General features: G+C 37.0%; 1 protein-coding gene across 1 annotated transcript; it reads left to right on the top strand.

Annotated features, from left to right (window-relative positions):
• The first annotated feature begins 18,368 nt into the window (after positions 1-18,368).
• Positions 18,369-22,775, top strand: LOC110868020 (photosynthetic NDH subunit of subcomplex B 3, chloroplastic). Its single transcript, XM_022117100.2, has 6 exons — positions 18,369-18,634; positions 18,742-18,855; positions 21,193-21,246; positions 22,183-22,245; positions 22,328-22,390; positions 22,615-22,775. Exons 1-6 carry the CDS (start codon positions 18,449-18,451, stop codon positions 22,651-22,653), a joined length of 519 nt encoding a protein of 172 aa, XP_021972792.1. The 5' UTR covers positions 18,369-18,448; the 3' UTR covers positions 22,654-22,775.
• The last annotated feature ends 2,070 nt before the right edge of the window (positions 22,776-24,845 follow it).

Here is a 24,845-nt window from a genome sequence, read left to right as displayed (position 1 = left end):
CTAAGCCTGCCTGAAGAGCTAAGTGCGGTACACAACCTTTTTCATGTGTCGAACCTGAAGAAGTGTCTGTCAGATGAAACTCTTATCGTTCCTTTTAAGGAACTCACGATCGACGATTAACTACGCTTCGTTGAGGAACCGGTTGAGATCATGGATCGAGAAATTAAAACCCTCAAACGTAGCAAGACACCTATCGTTCGAGTTCGTTGGAGCTCGCGCCGTGGCCCAGAGTTTACCTACGAATGGGAAGACCAGATGATGCGCAAGTATCCCCAATTGTTTACAAACAATACTTCCAACATAGAGGTTACAGCTGAATTTCGGGACGAAATTCCAAACTAACACGGGGATGATGTGACACCCCTTAAAACATTTGAACATACTAGCTTGTCAGTGGTTGCGCTCTAAATTTTGAGACGAAATTTCTCTGAACTGGGGAATAATGTGACACTTCGGGTTTTCCTGCACGCTTGGTTTTGTATTATAATTATGTGAGTATAAGAAACGAGAATTATGGTTGGATTAAATGTGCATTATGTGATAAATATTTAGATTATTATTGTTATTATCATTATTATTATTATTAAATCAGTAGTCGCACATTTGAGATTAGCCGCACACTCCTTTTTCTCTCGTACACTCCTTGTTTGGTGGTCTAGTAGGCCGCACACTCAAGGGCGGACCTAAGGCTAGACCAGGGTGGGCGGGCGCACCCCCGGGAAAAAAAAATTTTAGTGCTAAGTTCCGTCGAAAATCCCGTCCGCACCCCTTGGAATTTTTCGTCCGCACCCCATGGAATTTTCTGTCCGCACCTCTTGGACTTTTTCGTCCGCACCCCTTAGGTAAAAAGCGTTTTCAATTTATATTTTAAAAATATTCTTTAGTAAACTCCTATTTTATAAAAAATGCTACCTAAATTATTTTACTTTTAATACCTAAATAACTAAACCCAAATACCCAATACATTTAACTAGCCCACTACTAAGTCTTAGCCCAATACATGACCCGACTCGACCCGAACCGACCCGATACGAACTGATTTTTTATTTATATACCTTGGGGCCTAAAATTTTTAAAAATGTTACGCACCCCCATGAAAAAATTCCTGGGTCCGCCACTGCACACACTTCTTAGAATCTGGCCCAACAACAAAAGCCCATCTGGAAACCCTAATATGTCGCACACTTGAGGAGTGCACACTCAAAAGTGTGCGGCATCCTCATGTGTATAAGGGTGAGCGGGGCACTCCCCTAAGAGGGGAGTCCCCTCTCTTACGCACACTCAATCAGGTTATGCCACGTCAACTCCCCTCTTAAACTCCCCTCACACCCCAATTTGATGGCGGCACTCCCCTCTTAGGTGACTTGTTTTTTTTTTTTTTAAAAAAAGTTTTCATTAGTTGATTGAATGGGGCCCACCTTCTCTCTCCTCCCCTCTCATCGGTGCCTATCCCTCGAATTTGGTCCCCGATTGAATGGCGCCACCTCACCTATCGGCACAATCGGTCCCCGCACGGGGTCACCGATTGTGCCCCGCATACCCTAAATACACTCCATCCAGCTGACAATTAGAATGTTTTGACAGAAATCATTTCAGTAGCAATCCCAAAACATTCTCCCTTTCTCTCTCTAACTTTCTCTCTCTAGAAAAACCCTAGAATACACCCAATCTCATCCTCCTCCTTCAGTCCGACGGCAGCCATTCCAGCATCCAAGGACAGCTAGTAGTTGTTGATTAGAAGCTTCATTCTCCATCTACTCTACACATTTTCACTTTCAATCAAATCGATTAATTTACTACCTTCATAGTTGGTGAAAATATGTGATAAAGGTGCATGATTTGTATAATAAAGGATTCTTACATGATGAGTGTTAAATGAATAATGAGCTTGAGTGATTGATTGTTTGAATGATGATGTATTTATATAATATGATCACGAACAACATGTTAATATCTTGACAAGATAAAATTAGGGAATTGCTGTGCTTAGAACATGATGAATGCTGAAAATGGTCCTTGTTTAAATCTATATTTGATGCTCGGTTGATGATGAATTAGTTTAGGTCTGATCATGTTATAATGAACGAATGATGAAATGATTTTTGACGCTTGCAAATGATTGATAACACATGAATTGAAATCTCAGGAATGTGGGTGTTGATTTGTGTGAAAAGATCTATTTTTGTCTTATTTGATTCAATCTTGAAATATGCGACATATCATGTGTTTTGATACCGCACACACATGTACAATTTGAGCTGCTTGTTGTACAACCGTCCCTACACACCGCACACTCGTGTGTGCGAGGTATACCGTACACTGGACAAAAGTGCAACCCATGATGCATTTTGTACAACCAAGTATGCTAGGTCGCACACTCCAAATGCAGCACAAACCTGAAGTACTAGCGGAAACTACACAAGATACAAGGAGTCTAGGCAAGTCGCACATCAGGTGGACCGCACACCTCTTTGTGCAAACACACAAGCACATTGTACAATCGGAGAATTGCATGACCGCACACTTGGAGACAGGCCGCACACTCTGTGTGGGTTGTCCAAAGTGGGCCGCACACCCTCTTTTGGGCCAATAGGTTATTGGGTCGTACACTAGATTAATGGACTAGTCTGACGGACTACACACTTCTGGACCGACCGCACAGTCGTAATTCTTGGGCTATATGATATTGGACCGCACACTTACTACCAAGCCGCACATTCTGATACTGGGCCATTGGGCCGCACAAACTGTCCATATTATGATACTCATGTTACTGTTTACAGGTTTTAATTTTGTTAAACTGTTATAGAAATGAATATTATTTAATACGTGATCCTTGTGTGCTACTTGATACGTGTATACTTACGTGAATTACTCGCATACAAAACCTGACCAATATTGGTAACTATAATAGGACGTGGTTGACCAACTGTTTGAACAAGTAAATTACCTGTCGAGCAAACTGATGTAGGGTAAAATACACATATTTGTCCTGTGTAAAGTGTATAATTTTTGTACAGCTTTTATTTGTTTTATTTAGTTTTTAGTATTATATTATATTATTTTGTGTTTTGGCAGGTCCTGGTGCAAATGGAGCAAAAACGAGTAATATGAAAAATGACCAGCCAGTTGGACAGAGTGGAGTACCAGTGACCGAATTAAAGTGTTAAACCATAAGGCCATATATTATAATTTTGGGAGGAAACATTAGACGTCCATACTTGGAAAAAGAATTCATATTGGACAACACAACTACATCACTTCTGCACGAATTCGAGATACATCATCGGCCCAACAAGTTTACATTAATTATGGATTTGGGCCTTGTGGATTAATTGATTGAACAATTATAATTCCATGCAATTCAACCTAGACGCCACTTTTTGAATGACATGAGATATAATTAACGTTGGAAAAGAAGTAATATATATATATAGGCATACATCAGTGGAGGCATATATATTAACAGGGGTTGAGTTGGACGCATCAAAAAAAAGAAGGAAGTAAATAAAATTAAGTGGGCCGTGAAGAAGCCTTAAGTTCAGCATGTCTACGTGGGTTAATTAAGTGGGCTTGAAACACTTTTTACTTTTTACCCTAATGGATCCTAAATAAGATATAAAGATCAGCCGTGCATACTTGGAGGGGGATTCGATTCGTACATCATCAGACGCACGAAGACAGGAGGGAGAGATTGGACGAAAATTGTGAAGTCTTTTGCAATGAATTCAAGGCTACGGAATCTACGGGATCGAGCGGGAAGCTTGGAGAGCAAGGAATAAACCGGTTCTTCTACTCGATTTCTTTTGTTCTCTATTTTTCTTTGTTCGTTGTCGATGAATTCTTGTTCTAAACCTTGTTTATTTGTTTTTAAGACCATGATTCTTGTCTAAACCGCTTTAACTACCTAGGCTAAGATGATTGTTTGACAAAATTTGGATTTTTATTCGTTATTAATGTTGGTTATGGGTTTTCTTGGAAAGTAAAAGATTATGGAATTTTGATTTGGTGTATACGCGTGCTTGATATTGTTTGAATACTGATTATTGCTTTGTATGATTCTTGGTGACGGTCTATATCACATAATAGGGTCATGCTAGAGTTTTAGATTTTGGTGAGTGTCTGTATCACCTAATAAATCTTTAATTCTTTAGGGTGAAATCACGTGAATAACCTTAGAAGTAACATTCGGTAATCTTATAAAATCAAGTGTTCTACTAATCTTGTCGCTAGGATTAGATTTTGTAAGAAATCAGTCTTAGTTCCCTAATAAATCTCGTGTCTATTAAACCAAGTTAGAATCCATAGTTGCCTTAGACTTTCGCGCTGTAAGGTAGATTATCATATTAAGGCACTTTTCAAGAAGTTAGAGGACTGTAAGGAAATCTAACAACCGGTAGTCGTAACGGCCTAGGTAGTGCCATAAGTTTCACCTCGAGAAGGGTTGAGGGGCTTAGTTGGTGTCTTAATAGGTTTTGTATCAAAAGATCCCGGTTCCATACCACATTAGCTTCCAATAGAAATCCACTCCAAGGTAAACTTGCGTCTAGCCTAGGTAGTCTTCATTGCCACTGGTTTAAGTCTTCGTCCAAGTTCGTGTTTAGTTAATTTAAATAATTTAGTTTAATCTTTATTTGCAAATTTAGGATTTTTAGAAACCCCCCAATCAAAACTATTAGTAAGTCGTGTCAGTCTAGGTCTAGACAGAGTCGTTAACATAATTAGAGAGTCTCGTGGGTTCGATTGTGACAACTCGTATTTCAAACCCATCTTTGTGTTTAATGTAACGTATGTGGACCCTATGTGATTATGTGAACTATGATGATTAATGAGATGTGTGTTATTTATGTTATGTGAATATGTGTTGTGCATGTATGTATGTAATAGGACCACATAAAATGAACCGATCGCACGACAACAAACCCGATCGCGTAAGTCCATTCGGTTTACATCTATTGTACTCGAAACCCAAAAGGGCAGCCCATGTATGGGTTCGGCCCACTCCTTTTATGCGTATACTATCACCTAAGATAGGGTTTTGTTTCTCATTAGTTACAAACCTCCCAACACACACAAACCCTACACTCTTTTTCTCTCCTCTCGAACCCGACGGCAACAACATCTTCATCTCTCGAAGCTTTCTTGTTCGAATTCCTCTTCATCCTACCTTCTAACCGGTTAGTGTTTTTATTATTGATTGCATGTTGAATGATGTATGATTTATATATGATTCTATACAATGGTTTGTGAATGATACATGATTTGTTATGAATGATGAGGTTTGGTGTTCATGTAATTGGTTCATATGTGTTGCATGACTTGATTTGAATAGGGTTGGTAATTATGTACTGTTGATATTAGAACCGAGGAGATGTAATCGGCTGTGATGGGTTAGATGTTCAATCGATCCATAGGTTTTGACATGAACTATTGAATAGTGGATTACGGATCTTGATGTTTGTGACACCCTAGGAAAATCAGGAAAACCACGCAACTTAACTAGCCTCCTCAGTAACCACGTGCTAAATTTCGGGACGAAATTTCTTTCCACTTGGGGATGATGTGACAACCCGACTTTCAAGGTTAGTGTTGGTTTGATTTAGTGATCCTTACTTTTCATAATTCTCTCCTTTAACGCTATTGTTATATTGAACTTATCGAATGTGAGATTTATTTTGGTGGCATCCGTTTAAGTGCTGGGCCCACTTATAGGAACTGCATGAAACTGGGCTACCACTTACACATTGGGCCGCGAACGTGTCGGGCCACACTCACTCGCACACATGTGGGCTGCATAGATTACTTTGGCCCACTCATATAGATTACATTAGGCCCAAAGCCACACAAGTCCATTCTCTCATAGTGGGCCGATTAGTCAGATCCTTCAATATTTAGATGTGTATTTGATGGCTGGTTAGTTGATAGTGGGCCGGTTAGTGGGTAATAATTTCATGCACATAGGTAAGTATTGCTTTGATCTCGGCCCAGTTTGGTAATTCAAAGAGATCCCATGACCACCGACCCACTATTGTGTTTGGCCATATGCTTGAGGGCTACGTAACTTCTGCATACCCTTCACCAAAAACTATATATTACACCAAACCCATTAGATAATTCACGAAACCCCAACCCTCTCCTTTATTCGGCTGGTGACGGCAGATACCCCCTCCTCACCGTCGCAACTCTTCCCTTCTCACTCAAGATCCTACGACGAACCGGCCACCACCATCGTCTTCTCTGGCAAGTTCAGTCTCCACCGAGCACCGGTAAGATTTCTCTCTCTCTCGTCCGTAGATTTAGTAATAGACTTGTTGCGGTTCGGTTTCGAGACGTGGTTCGTGATCACGGTTAGATTTTTCATGTGTGTGTGTATGTGATGCTATATCTATCTGTCTATATGAACAATGGCAAAGATGAGGTTATAGATACATGCTCATATATGTGTATACAACAAAGGATTGGAAAAAAAAATTGTGAAGTTACATGTACAGAATACCATGTTGATATGTGTATATATATTCATGCGAACATGATTTAGTGATCGTAAACCTGTGTAGAATATATATACATAACTGGGTATTTGAATATATATATATATATATGTGTGTGTGCTATATATTTTATCCGACAGAAGTCGTAGGGGGTAGGTTTGTATAATAGTTTCGGTTCGATTTCGGCATAATAATAAGACCACGGATACGGACCGACATGTTTGGTTTAAGCATGAGTGTTGGCGTATGTGATGATTTGGATGTCATGCTCGGTCGATCGTTGGCGGTTATGGAGTGTAAAGCTTCAAAAATTGAACGTATGCATGTGGTTTAGTAGGGAAGCTGTAATGTATATTTGTCGTATTATAAGTATATCTTGAAATTGTTTGCTGTGTTGTTCGATGGGATGGGCATAGATGCAAAAGAAATATAGATGTTTGTTGTTTATGTGCTATAGGCTGTGTCAAAGTTGCATGAGGAGTTTAATATCAAAACCAGTAAACAAAGGTTGTTTTAATTGAATATGAGTGCATTCATGAATCAAGTGATTTAAGGTGTTATATATTGTCATGACAGGTTTTTATATTTGTCTGCGTGTTTTGTTAGCTTTTGGTCTTTGGATTACGACACTCACACATATTTATTTACATATATATATATATATATATATATATATATATATTACTATGTTATAAATTATAAACGGTTCATGTGCTTATATATGATGTTACGAGTTGTATTGCATGCGTTAAATACATGTACTTATGTGATGTGTGGTACCTGGTATGCTGTTTGATCTGTAATGTGTGCCAATACGTGAAATACTTGTATACGAATCTGATTAAGACTTGGTAACCATAAATAGGACGTGATTGACCAATCCTGACCGTTAGCTATTTTAAGAGTTCAACCGAGCAACCAAAGGTGAGTGCACACTCTTACCAAGGCATGGGGTTCCCAGGGTGGGAATGGGGTTGGATGATTTATTCGTACATGCTCAGATGTTGGAATTAAATGATATGGTCCTCAGGGTGAGGAAGGGTAATGATAAGATACGACTAGGCTAGTATACTAATTGAACTGATCTTCGCACACATGCCGGGGTTGGCCGCGATATTATGACTAATCTTCGCACACATGCCTTGGAAAGGCCGCGAACTATACATACTAAACCTCGCACACATGCCAGGGTGGCCAGCGATACAAATATACATAGTCTAGAATAATTGGGAATATTTTCCCTAATCTTCGCATACATACCGAGAGGGCCGCGATGGAAACTAATACGAGACATGATTTAACGAACGAACATAATGCTACTCATACTGTTACAATTACTGAACTGTACACTGTGAACTCGCTCAACTAGTTGTTGACTCTTTGTTACATGCCTTGCAGGTCGTTAGGTATTTCAGGAGCTTGCACGAGGAGGCGTAGACGTTGTGGGACATGGACTGTTGAGTTCCATGTTAAACTTATGAACTTTTAACTTATGTTTTGGGTTTTAAACTTTATGCTTCCGCTGATAACTTTAACTTGGTAGAATTGTTTTGACACCAATTATATTGATTGGATTGGACTTTTATTTACTTAGTTTATATTGTTCAATATGATTGGTGGCTGGATCCTGGTCAGTCATGCCTCCACACGGTGATACTCCGTGTGTGGATTTTGGGGGTGTGACAGATTGGTATCAGAGCATGTCTGCACCGTGAGTGTTTAGTTTATATTGTTCAATATGATTGGTGGCTGGATCCTGGTCAGTCATGCCTCCACACGGTGATACTCCGTGTGTGGATTTTGGGGGTGTGACAGATTGGTATCAGAGCATGTCTGCACCGTGAGTGTGCAATCTTTCGTTTAACTTGCGTTACGTCATCAACTAGACAGGCATGTCTGCACCGTCCGCATCCTTCGACCAATCCCGGGCGCCAGGGAAGGCACCCGCTGCTACTCACTCACCCCCGCGTCAGGTGGAGACGCCTGCGGCTTATAGGAAGAGACTCGCGCAGGGCGGGGAGTCGTCCTCCCGGCCTACGCATGCACTACCAGTTAACTCGCTCAGCGCCCAGGTCGAGTCTGCTGTGAATAAGGCCCTCCGAGATTATAACCGGATTTTAATAGAACAAAACCAAGTCTTAATGGAGCAAAATCAGAAATTACTAAAAAAGGTTGCTACCCTAGGAGGGCGAGTGGAAGCTCAGGAGAAGCAGATACAGGAACTTAATAGGAGAACTACTGATTTGAAGGCAGAAGCCCTAAAAGGGCGTGAGGTACAAGGTCTGATACTGAGAGACGCTCGAGTGGATCATGAAAGGCTTAACTCGCATGCCGAAAGGCTAGGTATGATGAATTGGAGGGTCCATCAGTTGGAGGAAGCCCGCTTCGCACCTGAACCCGAGCCAGCCCCAGTCCCGGCACCTCCCGAGCCAGAGGCGGAAGAGGAGGAAGAAGAGCCGGAAGAGGAGCAGGAAGAGCGGGAAGAGGAGGAAGAAGAGCCGGAGGAGGTCCCAGATAATGACGGAGACGATGATGATGGTAGTGACCTCGGGGATGGAGACGTGGACGACTGACTCGTCTTCCACTCGTTTATCTAGTTATTTTCTTTCAGTTGTTTTCGTGTAAACAATCGTGGTGATTAAAACTTTTGCGAATATTCGATGTAGTGACTTATATGGTTTAATTAGAATGGATTTTCTTATTCTATTGTTTTAAGGATATTTCTTGTACTGAGTTGTCACCTTACCTCTTTTTCCCCTTGCACTACAAAAGTCACATCTTTGACTCTACGACAGTTACCTTAATTATGGTAAACCTCTCGCTAGCCTTTGTACTAACCGGTGCCTATTGGTTGATGCAATGCCTCTTGTTCGAGTTCGTTGGAACTCCCGTCGTGGCCCAGAGTTCACCTGGAAACGAGAAGATCAAATGAAACTCAGGTATCCCCAGTTGTTCGGAGACAGTGTAACCACTACTAAGGCTGAAGCTACTACAGAATTTCGGGACGAAACTCCGAATCAACGGGGGGATGATGTGACACTCTAGGAAAATCAGGAAAACCACGCAACTTAACTAGCCTCCTCAGTAACCACGTGCTAAATTTCGGGACGAAATTTCTTTCCACTTGGGGATGATGTGACAACCCGACTTTCAAGGTTAGTGCTGGTTTGATTTAGTGATCCTTACTTTTCATAATTCTCTCCTTTAACGCTATTGTTATATTGAACTTATCGAATGTGAGATTTATTTTGGTGGCATCCGTTTAAGTGTTGGGCCCACTTATAGGAACTGCATGAAACTGGGCTACCACTTACACATTGGGCCGCGAACGTGTCGGGCCACACTCACTCGCACACATGTGGGCTGCATAGATTACTTTGGCCCATGCATATAGATTACATTAGGCCCAAAGCCACACAAGTCCATTCTCTCATAGTGGGCCGATTAGTCAGATCCTTCAATATTTAGATGTGTATTTGATGGTTGGTTAGTTGATAGTGGGCCGGTTAGTGGGTAATAATTTCATGCACATAGGTAAGTATTGCTTTGATCTCGGCCCAGTTTGGTAATTCAAAGAGATCCCATGACCACCGACCCACTATTGTGTTTGGCCATATGCTTGAGGGCTACGTAACTTCTGCATACCCTTCACCAAAAACTATATATTACACCAAACCCATTAGATAATTCACGAAACCCCAACCCTCTCCTCTATTCGGCTGGTGACGGCAGATACCCCCTCCTCACCGTCGCAACTCTTCCCTTCTCACTCAAGATCCTACGACGAACCGGCCACCACCATCGTCTTCTCCGGCAAGTTCAGTCTCCACCGAGCACCGGTAAGATTTCTCTCTCTCTCGTCCGTAGATTCAGTAATAGACTTGTTGCGGTTCGGTTTCGAGACGTGGTTCGTGATCACAGTTAGATTTTTCATGTGTGTGTGTATGTGATGCTATATCTATCTGTCTATATGAACAATGGCAAAGATGAGGTTATAGATACATGCTCATATATATGTATACAACAAAGGATTGGAAAAAAAAATTGTGAAGTTACATGTACAGAATACCATGTTGATATGTGTATATATATTCTTGCGAACATGATTTAGTGATCGTAAACCTTTGTAGAATATATATACATAACTGGGTATTTGAATGTATATATATATATGTATGTGTGCTATATATTTTATACGACAGAAGTCGTAGGGAGTAGGTTTGTATAATAGTTTCGGTTCGATTTCGGCATAATAATAAGACCACGGATACGGACCGACATGTTTGGTTTAAGCATGAGTGTTGGCGTATGTGATGATTTGGATGTCATGCTCGGTCGATCGTTGGCGGTTATGGAGTGTAAGGCTTCAAAAATTGAACGTATGCATGTGGTTTAGTGGGGAAGTTGTAATGTATATTTGTCGTATTATAAGTATATCTTGAAATTGTTTGCTGTGTTAGTGTGTTGTTCGATGGGATGGGCATAGATGCAAAAGAAATATAGATGTTTGTTGTTTATGTGCTATAGGCTGTGTCAAAGTTGCATGAGGAGTTTAATATCAAAACCAGTAAACAAAGGTTGTTTTAATTGAATATGAGTGCATTCATGAATCAAGTGATTTAAGGTGTTATATATTGTCATGATAGGTTTTTATATTTGTCTGCGTGTTTTGTTAGCTTTTGGTCTTTGGATTACGACACTCACACATATTTATTTACATATATATATATTACTATGTTATAAATTATAAACGGTTCATGTGCTTATATGTGATGTTACGAGTTGTATTGCATGCGTTAAATACATGTACTTATGTGATGTGTGATACCTGGTATGCTGTTTGATCTGTAATGTGTGCCAATACGTGAAATACTTGTATACGAATCTGATTAAGACTTGGTAACCATAAATAGGACGTGATTGACCAATCCTGACCGTTAGCTATTTTAAGAGTTCAACCGAGCAACCAAAGGTGAGTTCACACTCTTACCAAGGCATGGGGTTCCCAGGGTGGGAATGGGGTTGGATGATTTATTCGTACATGCTCAGATGTTGGAATTAAATGATATGGTCCTCAGGGTGAGGAAGGGTAATGATAAGATACGATTAGGCTAGTATACTAATTGAACTGATCTTCGCACACATGCCGGGGTTGGCCGCGATATTATGACTAATCTTCGCACACATGCCAGGGTGGCCAGCGATACAAATATACATAGTCTAGAATAATTGGGAATATTTTCCCTAATCTTCGCATACATGCCGAGAGGGCCGCGATGGAAACTAATACGAGACATGATTTAACGAACGAACATAATGCTACTCATACTGTTACAATTACTAAACTGTACACTGTGAACTCGCTCAACTAGTTGTTGACTCTTTGTTACATGCCTTGCAGGTCGTTAGGTATTTCAGGAGCTTGCACGAGGAGGCGTGGACGTTGTGGGACATGGACAGTTGAGTTCCATGTTAAACTTATGAACTTTTAACTTATGTTTTGGGTTTTAAACTTTATGCTTCCGCTGATAACTTTAACTTGGTAGAATTGTTTTGACACCAATTATATTGATTGGATTGGACTTTTATTTACTTAGTTTATATTGTTCAATATGATTGGTGGCTGGATCCTGGTCAGTCATGCCTCCACACGGTGATACTCCGTGTGTGGATTTTGGGGGTGTGACAATGTTAATCATACTAATTGATTCGATAAGATGATGTTGAGTTGTTACATGATTGTTAGGGTTCATACGAGTTGATTGGCAAATCCTTTGGTTTGATCGATTGGCACAAGATTTGGAAACTGTTGACTGAATTAATGTTGATTTAATCGAATAATTGTAAAACATGAAACTGTTCAAATTGTTATAACTGATTGCATGATTTTAGGAGAATCACTTAACTGATCGCACGAGCTCCCAATCGCACAAGATCAGATCACACAAGATCTGATCTGATCGCACAAGTTCTGATCGCACAAGCCCTTGAATCGCACAAGGGCTAGTCGCACAAGATAGGTACAAACACATAAGGTAGCAATGTACAACTAGAGCTTGCATGATTGCACAAGACTTGTGGATCGCACAAGATCGTACCGATCGCACAAGTCTTGGGCCACACACACACTGTTGGACTTTATTATGTTGATTGGGCCTCAAAGCCCAATCCCAAACGCACAAGGATTGGTCAGTCGCACAAGACCATCCGGACCGCACAAGATTCATGTTTATTGTTTGGGCCTAGTATGCTGTTGGATTGCTTAACTAATTGGGCCGGGTTTACGATGGATCGCACAACATGTTGTGGATCGCACAACATGTTGGGCCGTTTACTATTGGGCTTATATTTGAATCGCACAAGTATGAATGTGTTATGCTCGTGACTATTAACTGTTTACCATGACCAATACGTGTTGAGAACCTGTTAGACTATGTGTAACTTATGGGCAATACTTGAACCAAAACCTGACTCGTATGGTAACCATGTTAGGACGTGGTTGACCCCTCTTAGCTCAAGTAACCTTTTCGTGTTCTGCCGAGCAAACCAAGGTGAGTTCACACTCTTACCAAGGCATGGGATTCCCGGTGGGTAGGGAATGGGATTTGAAGGAATGGGATTGAACAATTACTTGTACTTACACTGTTACTAGACTATATACCATCGTCCTCGGATGCGAAGGACCCATACGTAAAACCTACGTATACTTGTAATTATCACTGTCCTCGGGTTGTGAAGGACGCTTACGTAAAACCTACGTAAACTAATACTCACTACTGCCTCGGGTTGTGAAGAGCACTTACGTAAAACCTACGTAAACCCCCGCGTACCACTGTCCTCGAGTTAAGAAGGACACTTACGTAAAACCTACGTAAACCTCGTACGTACTACTGTTCTTGGGTTAAGAAGAACACTTATGTTTGCCCCTGGTCTAGTACATATACACATGGGAAGCCCCCACTAAATGAACACACAAATGACTTAGTTAATGACGCATGATGATGCAACGAACTTACTATTTCGAACTTGCTTAATGTGAACTCGCTCAACTAGTTGTTGACTCTCTGTTACATGCCTTGCAGGACAATAGGTACTCTTGGAGCTTGCACGGGAGGCACGATCGTTGTGGGAACATGGACTGTTGAGTTCCATGTTAAACATTTACACTTTATGAACTTATACTCATGTTTGGGTTTTCACAATTTTGCTTCCGCTATACTTTAACTATGTTTGGTTTTGACCACCTTTTATATTGATGGGTTGAATTTTATTTAATACTTGCAATGTTCAATATGATTGGTGGCTTGATCCTGGTCATGTCACATCCCCATGCGGTGATACTCCGCATGTGGATTTTGGGAGTGTGACATCGATACTCGGACTTACTTAGGCTATACTGCATTGACCGGCACACTTGTCGGTTGTGTGGTCTAGATTAGAGAGTCTTAGTTTTATAAATTTAAAATTTAGGTGTCTAATTTAGGGTTAATTTAGTTAATATTTATTTGACCACTTTTAGCACATCACAAACCAAGGTGAGTTCACATACTTTATTAAAAGCACGCGTTCCCGGTGGTTGGGAAACGGAACAAACAACACTTTCCCTGGTTTGGGGATTGCTTACTATTCCTGGTTTGGAATATGTTGAACAGTACAAACAACACTTTCCCTGGTTTAGGGATTGCTTACTATTCCTGGTTTGGAATACGGTTAATTACTATTTGTAATAGATGCAACAAGTGTACTTAGTGAAACTCTATCACGAAGTCCCTACTTTTATACTGATTAGTCGTCGGGGCCTGGCGAACGGGTTATTAGTTGATAGCGCTATTTAGGTTTCACCAACCTCACACCGTGCCTGGAGAGGATCAGTCGTGAACTAAGAGACCTTGGCAAACCATCAATGATGATAGACATTGACAAACGGGGCAACAACGAAACATGAGGTCGCAAAGTATTCAGTATTACATAGTTTAATAACCTACATATGGGGTAGCTCCCCATGGCATGATATAAATGAGTAACTTAAAAACTTAAACAAGTTTTATGGAATTAAAAGCTGGACAACCCGTGAACTCGCCAACTTTATGTTGATACCCTACTGCATGCTTTGCAGGTACTCAGTGATGGCAGGGGCTTGCAGCTTGGGAAGTGTAGTGGTCGCAGTAACCCGTGTCGGGTTTTTAATAATTTTAAAACTTTGAACTTTTGACTGAACTGTTTGACCTATGCTTCCGCTATTATCGTTAACGTTGTTTAAAAATAAGACTTTGGATATGGACTTTTTTAGTCACTAATCGTATTTTTGATAAAACTGATTTATCACTATGATTGTTCAATACGATTAGTGGCTGGATCCTGGTCAGTCACACGCCTCGCGGTAGTACTTCGCAATGTGGAATTTGAGGGTGTAACATAAAAGAACACAAATGAACATGCATAGACGGAAACAAATGAACACAAACAAACATAAAGTAGCTTTAATGATTACTTATCCTAAGTTCCACTGAAAAGCCCAATTACTAATTATTTATTTTTATTATGTTTATATTTATATAAGTATAACTACGTATGTAGTTATTAACAACTTATACAAACACAAATGAACGTAAATAAACGAACATTTATGTGCATAAATGAACGAACAAAATGTGTGTTAATGTTCATGAAGGAACAAAACGTGTATTCATATCCGTTTGTTTAGTTAAATGAACAAAAAAAATATTTGTTCATTTTTGTTCACTTATTTAATAAATGAACATAAACCGCATTTTCCACTAAGTAAGTTTACGAACAGTTATGAACGTTCATTTACAGGCCTAAACATTCAGTTCTTTTATAAGCCTAGCCATAAAACAGCCGCCTGACACAAATAAAAATTACACTGAGTCAACCAATTAAAACAAAACACTACCATAGTTTTGGCAAAAAGAAAAAAACACTACAACAATGGCATGACTGTAAGTTTACACTAGGGGCAAAATTTATGAACATACCTGAATGTATGAACATAACCGAATATAAATGAACATGAACAAACAAAGTGTGTGCTCATTTTCGTTTGTTTTGCTAAATAAAAAAATGTTCATGTTCTTATGTTTAATAATTAAATGAACACAAACTACTTTCCACCGAAAAGTTCATGAACATTCGTAGGCTTATCGAACAAACAAATACGAACAAAGTCATATTCGTGTTTGTACATTTAACTTCATCCGAACACGAACAAATAATCGAACAATTTGTTTGGTTTATATCCATTCATTAAGAAAATGAGCGTGTTCATGTTCACTTATGTTTGTTCATTTAAAATCTAAACGAAGTGTTCACTAACGGAAATGAACATAAATAAACAAATTTAAACGCATACAATTTAACGAACATAAAAGAACACAAATGAACATGCATAGACGGACACAAATGAACACAAACAAACATAAAGTAGCTATAATGATTAGTTATGCTAAGTTCCATTGAAAAGCCCAATTTCTAATTATTTATATTTTTATTATGTTTATATTTATATAAATATAACTACGTATCTAGTTATTAACAACTTATACAAACATAAATGAACGTAAATAAACGAACATTTACAAACATAAATGAAAGAACAAAATGTGTGTTCATGTTCATGAACGAACAAAACGTGTATTCATATCCGTTTGTTTAGTTAAATGAACAAAAAAATATTTGTTCATGTTTGTTCACTTATTTAATAAATGAACATAAAACGCATTTTCCACTAAGTAAGTTTACGAACAGCTATGAACGTTCATTTACAGACCTAAACGTTCAGTTCTTTTATAAGCCTAGCCATAAAGCAGCCGCCTGAAACGAATAAAAATTACACCGAGTCAACCAATTAAAACAAAACACTACCACAGTTTTGTCAAAAAAAAAAAAAAAACGATGGCATGACTGTAAGTTTACACTAGGGGCAAAATTTATGAACATAACTGAATGTATGAACATAACCGAATATAAATGAACATGAACAAACAAAGTGTGTGCTCATTTTCGTCTGTTTTGTTAAATGAAAAAAAAAACAAGTTGTTCATGTTCTTATGTTTATGAAATAAACGAACACAAACTAACTTTCCACCGAAAAGTTCATGAACATTCGTATGCTTGTCGAACAAACAAATACGAACGAAGTCATATTCGTGTTCGTACATTTAACTTCATCCGAACACGAACAAATCAAACAATTTTTTTTAGTTTATGTCCGTTCATTAAGAAAATGAGCATGTTCATGTTCATTTATGTTTGTTCGTTTAAAATCTAAACGAAGTATTCACTAACGTAAATGAACATAAATAAACAAATTTAAACGCATACAATTTAACGAACATAAAAGAACACAAGTGAACAAGCATAGATGGACACAAATGAACACAAACAAACATAAAGTAGCTTTAATGATTAGTTATGCTAAGTTCCATTGAAAAGCCCAACTACTAATTACTAATTATTTATATTTTTATTATGTTTATATTTATATAAATATAACTACGTATGTAGTTATTAGCAACTTATACAAACATAAATGAATGTAAATAAACGAACATTTACGAACATAAATGAACGAACAAAATGTGTGTTCATGTTCATGAACGAACAAAACGTGTATTCATATCCGTTTGTTTAGTTAAATGAACAATAAAATATTTGTTCATGTTTGTTCACTTATTTAATAAATGAACATAAACCGCATTTTCCACTAAGTAAGTTTACGAACAGTTATGAACGTTCATTTACAGGCCTAAACGTTCAGTTCTTTTATAAGCGTAGCCATAAAGCAGCCGTCTGACTCGAATAAAAATTACACCGAGTCAACCAATTAAAACAAAACATTACCACAGTTTTGTCAAAAAAAAAAAAAAAAAAAAAAAAAAAAAAAAAAAACTAAAACGATGGCATGACTGTAAGTTTACATTAGGGGCAAAATTTATGAACATAACTGAATGTATGAACATAATCGAATGTAAATGAACATTAACAAACAAAGTGTGTGCTCATGCTCATTTGTTTAGTTAAATGAAAAAGAAAAACAAGTTGTTCATGTTCTTATGTTTATTAAATAAACGAACACAAACTAACTTTTCACCCAAAAGTTCATGAACATTCGTAGGCTTGTCGAACAAACAAATACGAATGAAGTCATATTCGTGTTTGTACATTTAACTTCATCCGAACACGAATAAATAATCGAACAATTTTTTTGGTTTATGTCCGTTCATTAAGAAAATAAGCATGTTCATTTATGTTTGTCTATTTAAAATCTAAACGAAGTGTTCACTAACGTAAATAAACAAATTTAAACGCATACAATTTAACGAACATAAAAGAACACAAATGAACAAGCATAAATGGACACAAATAAATACAAATAAACATAAAGTAGCTTTAATGATTACTTATCCTAAGTTTCATTGAAAAGCCCAATTACTAATTATTTATATATTTTATTATGTTTATATTTATATAAATATAACTACTAACTACGTATGTAGTTATTAGCAACTTATACAAACATAAATGAACGTAAATAAATGAACATTTACGAACATAAATGAACAACAAAATGTGTGTTCATGTTCACGAACGTACAAAACGTGTATTCATGTCCGTTTGTTTAGTTAAATGAACAAAAAAATATTTGCTCATGTTTGTTCACTTATTTTATAAATGAACATAAGCCGCATTTTCCGCTAAGTAAGTTTATAAACGTTCGTTTACAGACCTAAACGTTCGGTTCTTTTATAAACATTAGTTGTTTCCTAGGAGATATATAGATCCCCATAAAACCCTAAACTGATAATGCATGTTGTATGGGTCAACTCACAACTCTTCTATAAGTTTAGGGGCTTGTATAAAACTAGCCAAATGTAAGAAAAAACAAAGTGTGGCTCCAGAAAGTCCACAATCAGGTATTCGAAGAAACACTAGAAAAGATGTCGTTCGCCGTGAATTTCTCCCCGTTGCCGCTCCGATCACCGGAAACAACCACCGGCGGCAATAAATTCCCAAAATCCACCTCATCCTTCACCAGAAATAGACCCATGTTATCATTTGCCGCTACCAATTCAACTGAAGAACCACAAACCACCACACCAGAGATTGAGCTCGAATTTATTGGGGTAACAGTGACTAACTTACTATCATTTGTTTTGAATTGTTTGTCCGTCAATTATGCATTTTTAATGTTAAGTCTGCAATTAATGAATGAATTGGTGATGAAATGAAGCCGAAAGCGGGCGGAGATGGGAAGTATCCGGTGGACAGAGCGTCGGCGGTGAGCGGAGAGAAGCTGCTGAGGACGATAATGGCGGATAACAAGCTTGAGCTTTACGGGACGTATGTATGTAATTATGTTACTACTTTACACCTCAATGATTCTCGTCCTCACACACCAATCACGTTATCTGCATTGTTGACTTGTACTATGACCTTTGAACATTCCGGTAGAGTTAAGATGTACAAGTCAAATTAGCACAAAACTTGTATTCATCTTTTGAACGACAAATTTGGATCACTGACGGACCACTGGAGTATCATCGTGTCACCAGCGGAACCACCCGATCATATCCATCTTCACTAGGCATAATGCCTATACACCAATTCAGGAGGAAACCCAATAAATATGGGAAAACCACCTTGTGGGAATTAAACCCATTTACTGGACCGGTTTAATTTTTGTTTTTATTTCAAGAGTGAAATGTCATTTTAGTCCCTGTGGTTTGCGTCATTTTGTCAGTGTTTAAACTTTAAATTTTAAACCATTTTAGGCATAATGACCCAAACCACACGAACTAAAATGACATTTAACTCTTATTTCAATTTGCTTTTTTAATGTTTTTCATACTGTTAGTGTTTAAACTTTAAACCTATAGGACTAGTGTAAGTGTGTAAGAACTCCCCGAGAACTACGATGGAAATCGTATTACCCGTGGGAGTTTTGCAATGAAATTTTGCACAAACATCAAAATAACACATCCCGTAAAAAAAATAATAATAATAAATGCCAGGCCGGTATTTACTCGTCATTTACAGTGAGCATCAATAAAATTTACACCCACCGTAGAAAAAAAATGCATTTTTTTTTACATTGAGGTAAACTTGTTTTACACCGATGTAAATTGACTTTTACATTTTATTTTTTTCTGAGAGAGTAATTTTAAAAAAGTTTGGCGAATTTTTTTTAAGCTTTTTCTAAGAGTTTTTGCGGTTCTACATCTCGGGGTATTTCTTATTTTAACCATTCCCTAAGCCTATAAATAGCATAAACTAAGTACAATCTAAATTTATTTGAACTTTTCCTATTTTTTAAAGGTTTCTTTATTATTTATTATTTTTCTTTAAGATAATATTGTATTTTTTTGTTTGTTTTTAGAGTATAACTGACATAACAACATTCTTATATTAATTTTTAATTTATTATAGTATTTATATTTTATGTAATATTTAAATAATTTTCAAGCTAATCACGATGTCACCTGGTTCTTGAGTCCGGTTTAATAGCAGGTTTAAGACTACAAACATTTTTTTGACAACTTACAACAAAGTTTATATTTACGTATTTCGGATTTGAAATGACATCATAGTTTTCAGATTTGAGATTTATATAGTTCGGTTTTGACAGGTTGATGGTTTAGCAGTTGGGTGGCGGTTTGGAAACTGAAACCGGTTGTTAAATATTTTTTATTTGATTTTTTTTTATTTTACTTTTGGAATATGCAATATGTGTATGTATTATATTCATAACCATCTTTATTATTTTAAATTTTAAAATACAAACTCGATTTGAAGAAAAACGATAATAGAATCTGTTCAAACGCCAACTCACCAAAATTGAATTGCTAAACAAATTCAACCCGGCCATTGTGGTTTGTCATTTCCCAAAACTTTAGTTTGTGGTTTGACACATAATTTCGTCAAAACCAGCTGAACCGGATTGTAAACACCTCTAATATTCTATTCTATGTTTTCTCGACTTGGAAATCACATTATTTATTTGTGGTTTGGGGTTTGGTCTTGGGGAGTAGGATCAAATACAAATCACATTTTGTATACAAACTGTAAGAACCATTTAAAAAGTGACATGTAGCATCCAACCAATTATAGAGAAATGATAAAATGATAACCTAAATAATATCAATTATCTTGAATTCTTTAGAATTATGCTAACAAGCAATTAATTCTTTATTTGGATCTTCATTTTGTTTTCAATGTGCTGATAAAGAAAAGTGCTGATATCATTTTATATATGTGCTAAAATCAATTATCTTGATTAATTTTCATGTGCTAATATAATTTAAAAGTGCTACTTTTATGTATGTATTGTTTTAGTATGTGCTAATCTACATTTTTTTAAGTGTTAGGATCTATTCTTACAGTTTGTAGGATAACTTTTTTTTAATTATCCTAGATGTTCTAAAGCGCCTAGTTTATAACCTGACCCGGTCCGGTTTTTGTCCCTTGTCAACTTCAAGTCGATATGATTAGGAAGGAACCGTCTTTAACATAGAATAAAGTAAATGTTCGAATTTGAAAATGACTAGGTTTATGCCACAATCCTACATTCTTGATTCTTTGTTTGATGTATCTTGTCTTCATTGTAATCAGTAATCGCCATATAAATATAAAACAAAGCTTACTCTTAAATGACACAAACTTTGTTTAAAAATTGATTTTGAAGGGAAAACTTATGAACTGTGGAGGCGGTGGAAGCTGCGGCACTTGCATTGTGGAGGTACGTCTTCTAACAAATTTTGTTTTCATGTGAACCCAACTGCACGCTACATGTGGATGCAGGTTGTATTTTATCTCTAACATGTCAAACATGAAAACTAGATTAAAAAAAAAAAGGAAACGTGTCAAACAGTTCAAGAGTCTCTACATTTAAAATGCATAAAACCTCCCACTTTATTCAAATTTCATATTGCTAAATATTTGCAATCATATATTCATATTTGACGCACTAATTGTTCATAAATCTTGGATTAAAAGAAGAGTATATTACAATTTTGGGCCCTGTGGTTATATCACTTTTACCCTTTTACCCAAAAAAGAATTTTTTAACATCTGAGGCCCCAACGTCTTTTTTTCTAATCCTTTTGGCCCCTAACGTCTTCTTTTTCTAACCCTTTTGGCCCCTAACATTTAGTGGATGAGGTTAGTGTTAGGGGCCAAAATGGTTAGAAAAAAAAAGACGTTGGGGGCTTAGATGTTAAAAAATTCTTTGTTGGGCTAAAAGGGTAAAAGTGATATAACCACGGGGGGCCAAAATCGTAATTTACTCTAAAAAAAAACTTTAATGGGGGTCATAGTGGTAAACTCCTTAGTTTCCTCTAACCTCAAGTTCGAATCTAGCTTCTGCTAACTATTGGTTTATGCATTAACCCCTTTAGGCCACTTTGATTAGTAGGGTATTCGTGGGGCCCATGAGTTTTCCCGTTGTTACAAAAAATATGTGTCTTTTTGTCAACCTGACCTTACCCGCTCATTTTGCAATCTCAAAAAACTATGATCCAGCTAAGGAAATCGAATCCGGATATGACAGTTCGAAATCTAGAACACAATGTCATGACAGTTGCTTTTGTATTTGTTTTTATTATTATTATTCCAATTGCAAGTGAAGTAATGTGTACCTTTTTTTCTGTTGTTTCAATTTATGTTACACACGCAGGTTGTAGAAGGAAAGGAGCTTTTAAACGAGAGAACAAATACCGAACTTAAGTACTTGAAGAAGGTTTTAGTTCTTCATCCTTACCCTGCATTTTTAGCATCAATAAAAGACCGGCATATCTCAGTTGTGTTTATAATTCTAACAGAAACCCGAGTCGTGGAGGTTAGCTTGCCAGACTATAGTCGGGAACAAAGAGAACTCCGGGAAGGTATGCATTATGGTCAATGCCTTCATTTTGGTTTAGAAATTAGAATTAGAGGTGGTAAAACGAGCGGGTCAGGTGGGGTCTTAAGCATTTACGTATACTTTAGGTCACTTTCGACGGGTTCTACCCATTTAACCTTTCATTTTTAACCGAAATTTTGAAGTTTACCTTAAGAGAGGAAATATGAAGGTATCAACTCACATCTTGGTGAATAATTGAAATTGCAGGTAGTTATTCAGCGGTTACCTCAACAGAAGAAGAAGTGATATGAAGAATATGTATCAAAGATATATTCCAGAGATACCCTTGTGAATAAAGTTCACATAGTCAATTAATATTTTTAAATAAGTTAATTATTTGATTATTTTGAGCATGGGTATTTGATTAATTGGTTGTGCTAGAATATTAGCTTGGATTTTCGGGTTGGGCTAATTTTGACCCCAGAAATGGGCTATTTGGGTGGGTTTGCAGTTTGGGTGAAACATGAAGTTCAAAGCTTCTACAAGACTACAACTACACTTGGTACAAATAGATAACCTTGGGTCTAAACGAGTTGAGTCTAAGCTCGTTTAAGTTGATAGAACTTGACCGCAACTTGTTTAGAGTTTTATTTCTGAAACCTAAACTCTACTCTTTAGTAGTTTTTTTTCAAACTTGAGTTCGGCTAGGATGCTATTAATTTCTTAATTATCAAATTTTATTTATCATTCAATTAACCAGTTATCATTTTTTATCTCCAATTTCGTCTTCTTCTAACACATCATTCACATCATCATTGTTCGCAACCGCAAATTGAGACATTTTGTTAAAATCCTCGTTTTGAATCAATTCGGTTACTACGTTAACCTGATGCGATCTGGTTAAAAAAAATAGCACAATTGTTAACATGAGTCAATTCGGTTACTGTGTTAACCTGATGCATTCTGGTTTAAAAAAAAAATATCACAGTTGTTAGGGGATGCGGAGTGGTGGGCGGCAAAAGGCCATCACCGATCGGCAAGAGCACGGCAAACCATTGCCAACTTGTTTGCCGCGTGGGTGTTTGATGAAATGGGGGGTAAATCGGTGATGGAACACCGCTGCGGCAAAGGGAAGAAGAGGAGAGAGAGAGGGGTGTGGGGTGGGGTCCATTCCAATCTCAACCAATCACATCTTTTTTCCTTTTTTTTATTTAAAAAGTTTACCACTACACCAAATGTTTAAACCATTGCCAACATTTTTCACCAAAGTTTAAACACTTTTGCCTAATTGACATGGCGCGCTCTCATTGGTCGGTTTTTTGGTTTGCCACTTTAAAGTGTTTAACCACTCCTTATACCCTTAGTTGTTAACATGAGGCAAATAACAAATTATGATAGTGAAAAAAAACACCACAAGTCATGAAGATAAAACAAAAAAAAGCAAACAACATATATCGTGAAAATAGAAAACAAAAAGCAAACACCACAGATCATGAAGATAAAACAAAATCATGGATAAAGTAAAAAAAAACAAAACATTAATAGAACAAAAATCATGAACGTAATGCATCTAATAGGGAATCGTGAGAAGAAAAAGAAAACAAAACACATACAATATAATTCATGGAGATAAATAAATAGGATCGTAGCTAAGGAAATCGTTGATTACTTTTGTTTGTATTTGACATGAACGGGTCAAGTTTTATAAATTGTTTTGCTTTTTTTATGCTTATCAGTTCACTTGTTTAGTTTTAGATGTTTGTTAACTTGCTTTTTGCTTTCAAACGTTCAGACGATCAATTATTTGCTTTTTGCTTTCAAACTTATAAGTTAGTTTAATCATGAAGAAAATAACTTATAGTGAGTGAATTGAAGAAAAAAAATGATAAACGGTTAATTGAATAATAAATAAAAAGAAAAGAGTTACAAATATATTAGTTAAAATATGTAAATAAAAACACCTATTTTGATAAATATTTTTCAAATCACTCAATTTGGTAAATAATTTTTCCACCTCCACCTATTTGGGAAAAAAACTCAACATGATATACAATATTAATTATTTTGTAATCTCTTAAATAAAAATAATAAATTAATAGCCTTGTTTAAGTTCGCGAGCCTAGTGAAGCTCGAGTTTGTTTGTTAAAAGACCTTTAATAAAAGCTCAAGCTTGGACTTCAACTCGCTTAAACTACGCTCGATTCAAGCTATTAGTGGTCCGATCTCAAATAGCTCATTGGTGATCAGCTTGTTGAATTTTGAATTAAAACTGGAGCCGACACAATTCACAGAATTAGAAGCTTTTGCATAATTTTCTTACTATTTTTAATAGATGTTAATAATTATTATTTTAATATGGGTTAACACTAAAGTTTAATTATTTAAATTTTGTTATTTTTCGGTTAACTATCCCAGGAAATTACGAATTAAAATCGGGTAATTTTAGGATTGACCAAAACCGAAAATATAAAGAATCGGGCATTTTTCGTACGAATGCG

Source organism: Helianthus annuus, chromosome 7, assembly GCF_002127325.2.
Source record: "Helianthus annuus cultivar XRQ/B chromosome 7, HanXRQr2.0-SUNRISE, whole genome shotgun sequence".
NCBI classification, from domain to species: domain Eukaryota; kingdom Viridiplantae; phylum Streptophyta; class Magnoliopsida; order Asterales; family Asteraceae; genus Helianthus; species Helianthus annuus.
The sequence above is the reverse complement of the archived record's forward strand: the minus strand, read 5'-3'. Positions and strand labels throughout refer to the sequence as shown.

Bases quoted from the DNA above. Each gene is read 5' to 3' on its own strand.
- LOC110868020 (XM_022117100.2), top strand. From the start codon at position 18,449: ATGTCGTTCGCCGTGAATTTCTCCCCGTTGCCGCTCCGATCACCGGAA. The intron at 22,246-22,327 runs GTTTTAGTTCTT...TAATTCTAACAG, and splicing joins AACTTAAGTACTTGAAGAAG to AAACCCGAGTCGTGGAGGTT. The intron at 22,391-22,614 runs GTATGCATTATG...TTGAAATTGCAG, and splicing joins ACAAAGAGAACTCCGGGAAG to GTAGTTATTCAGCGGTTACC.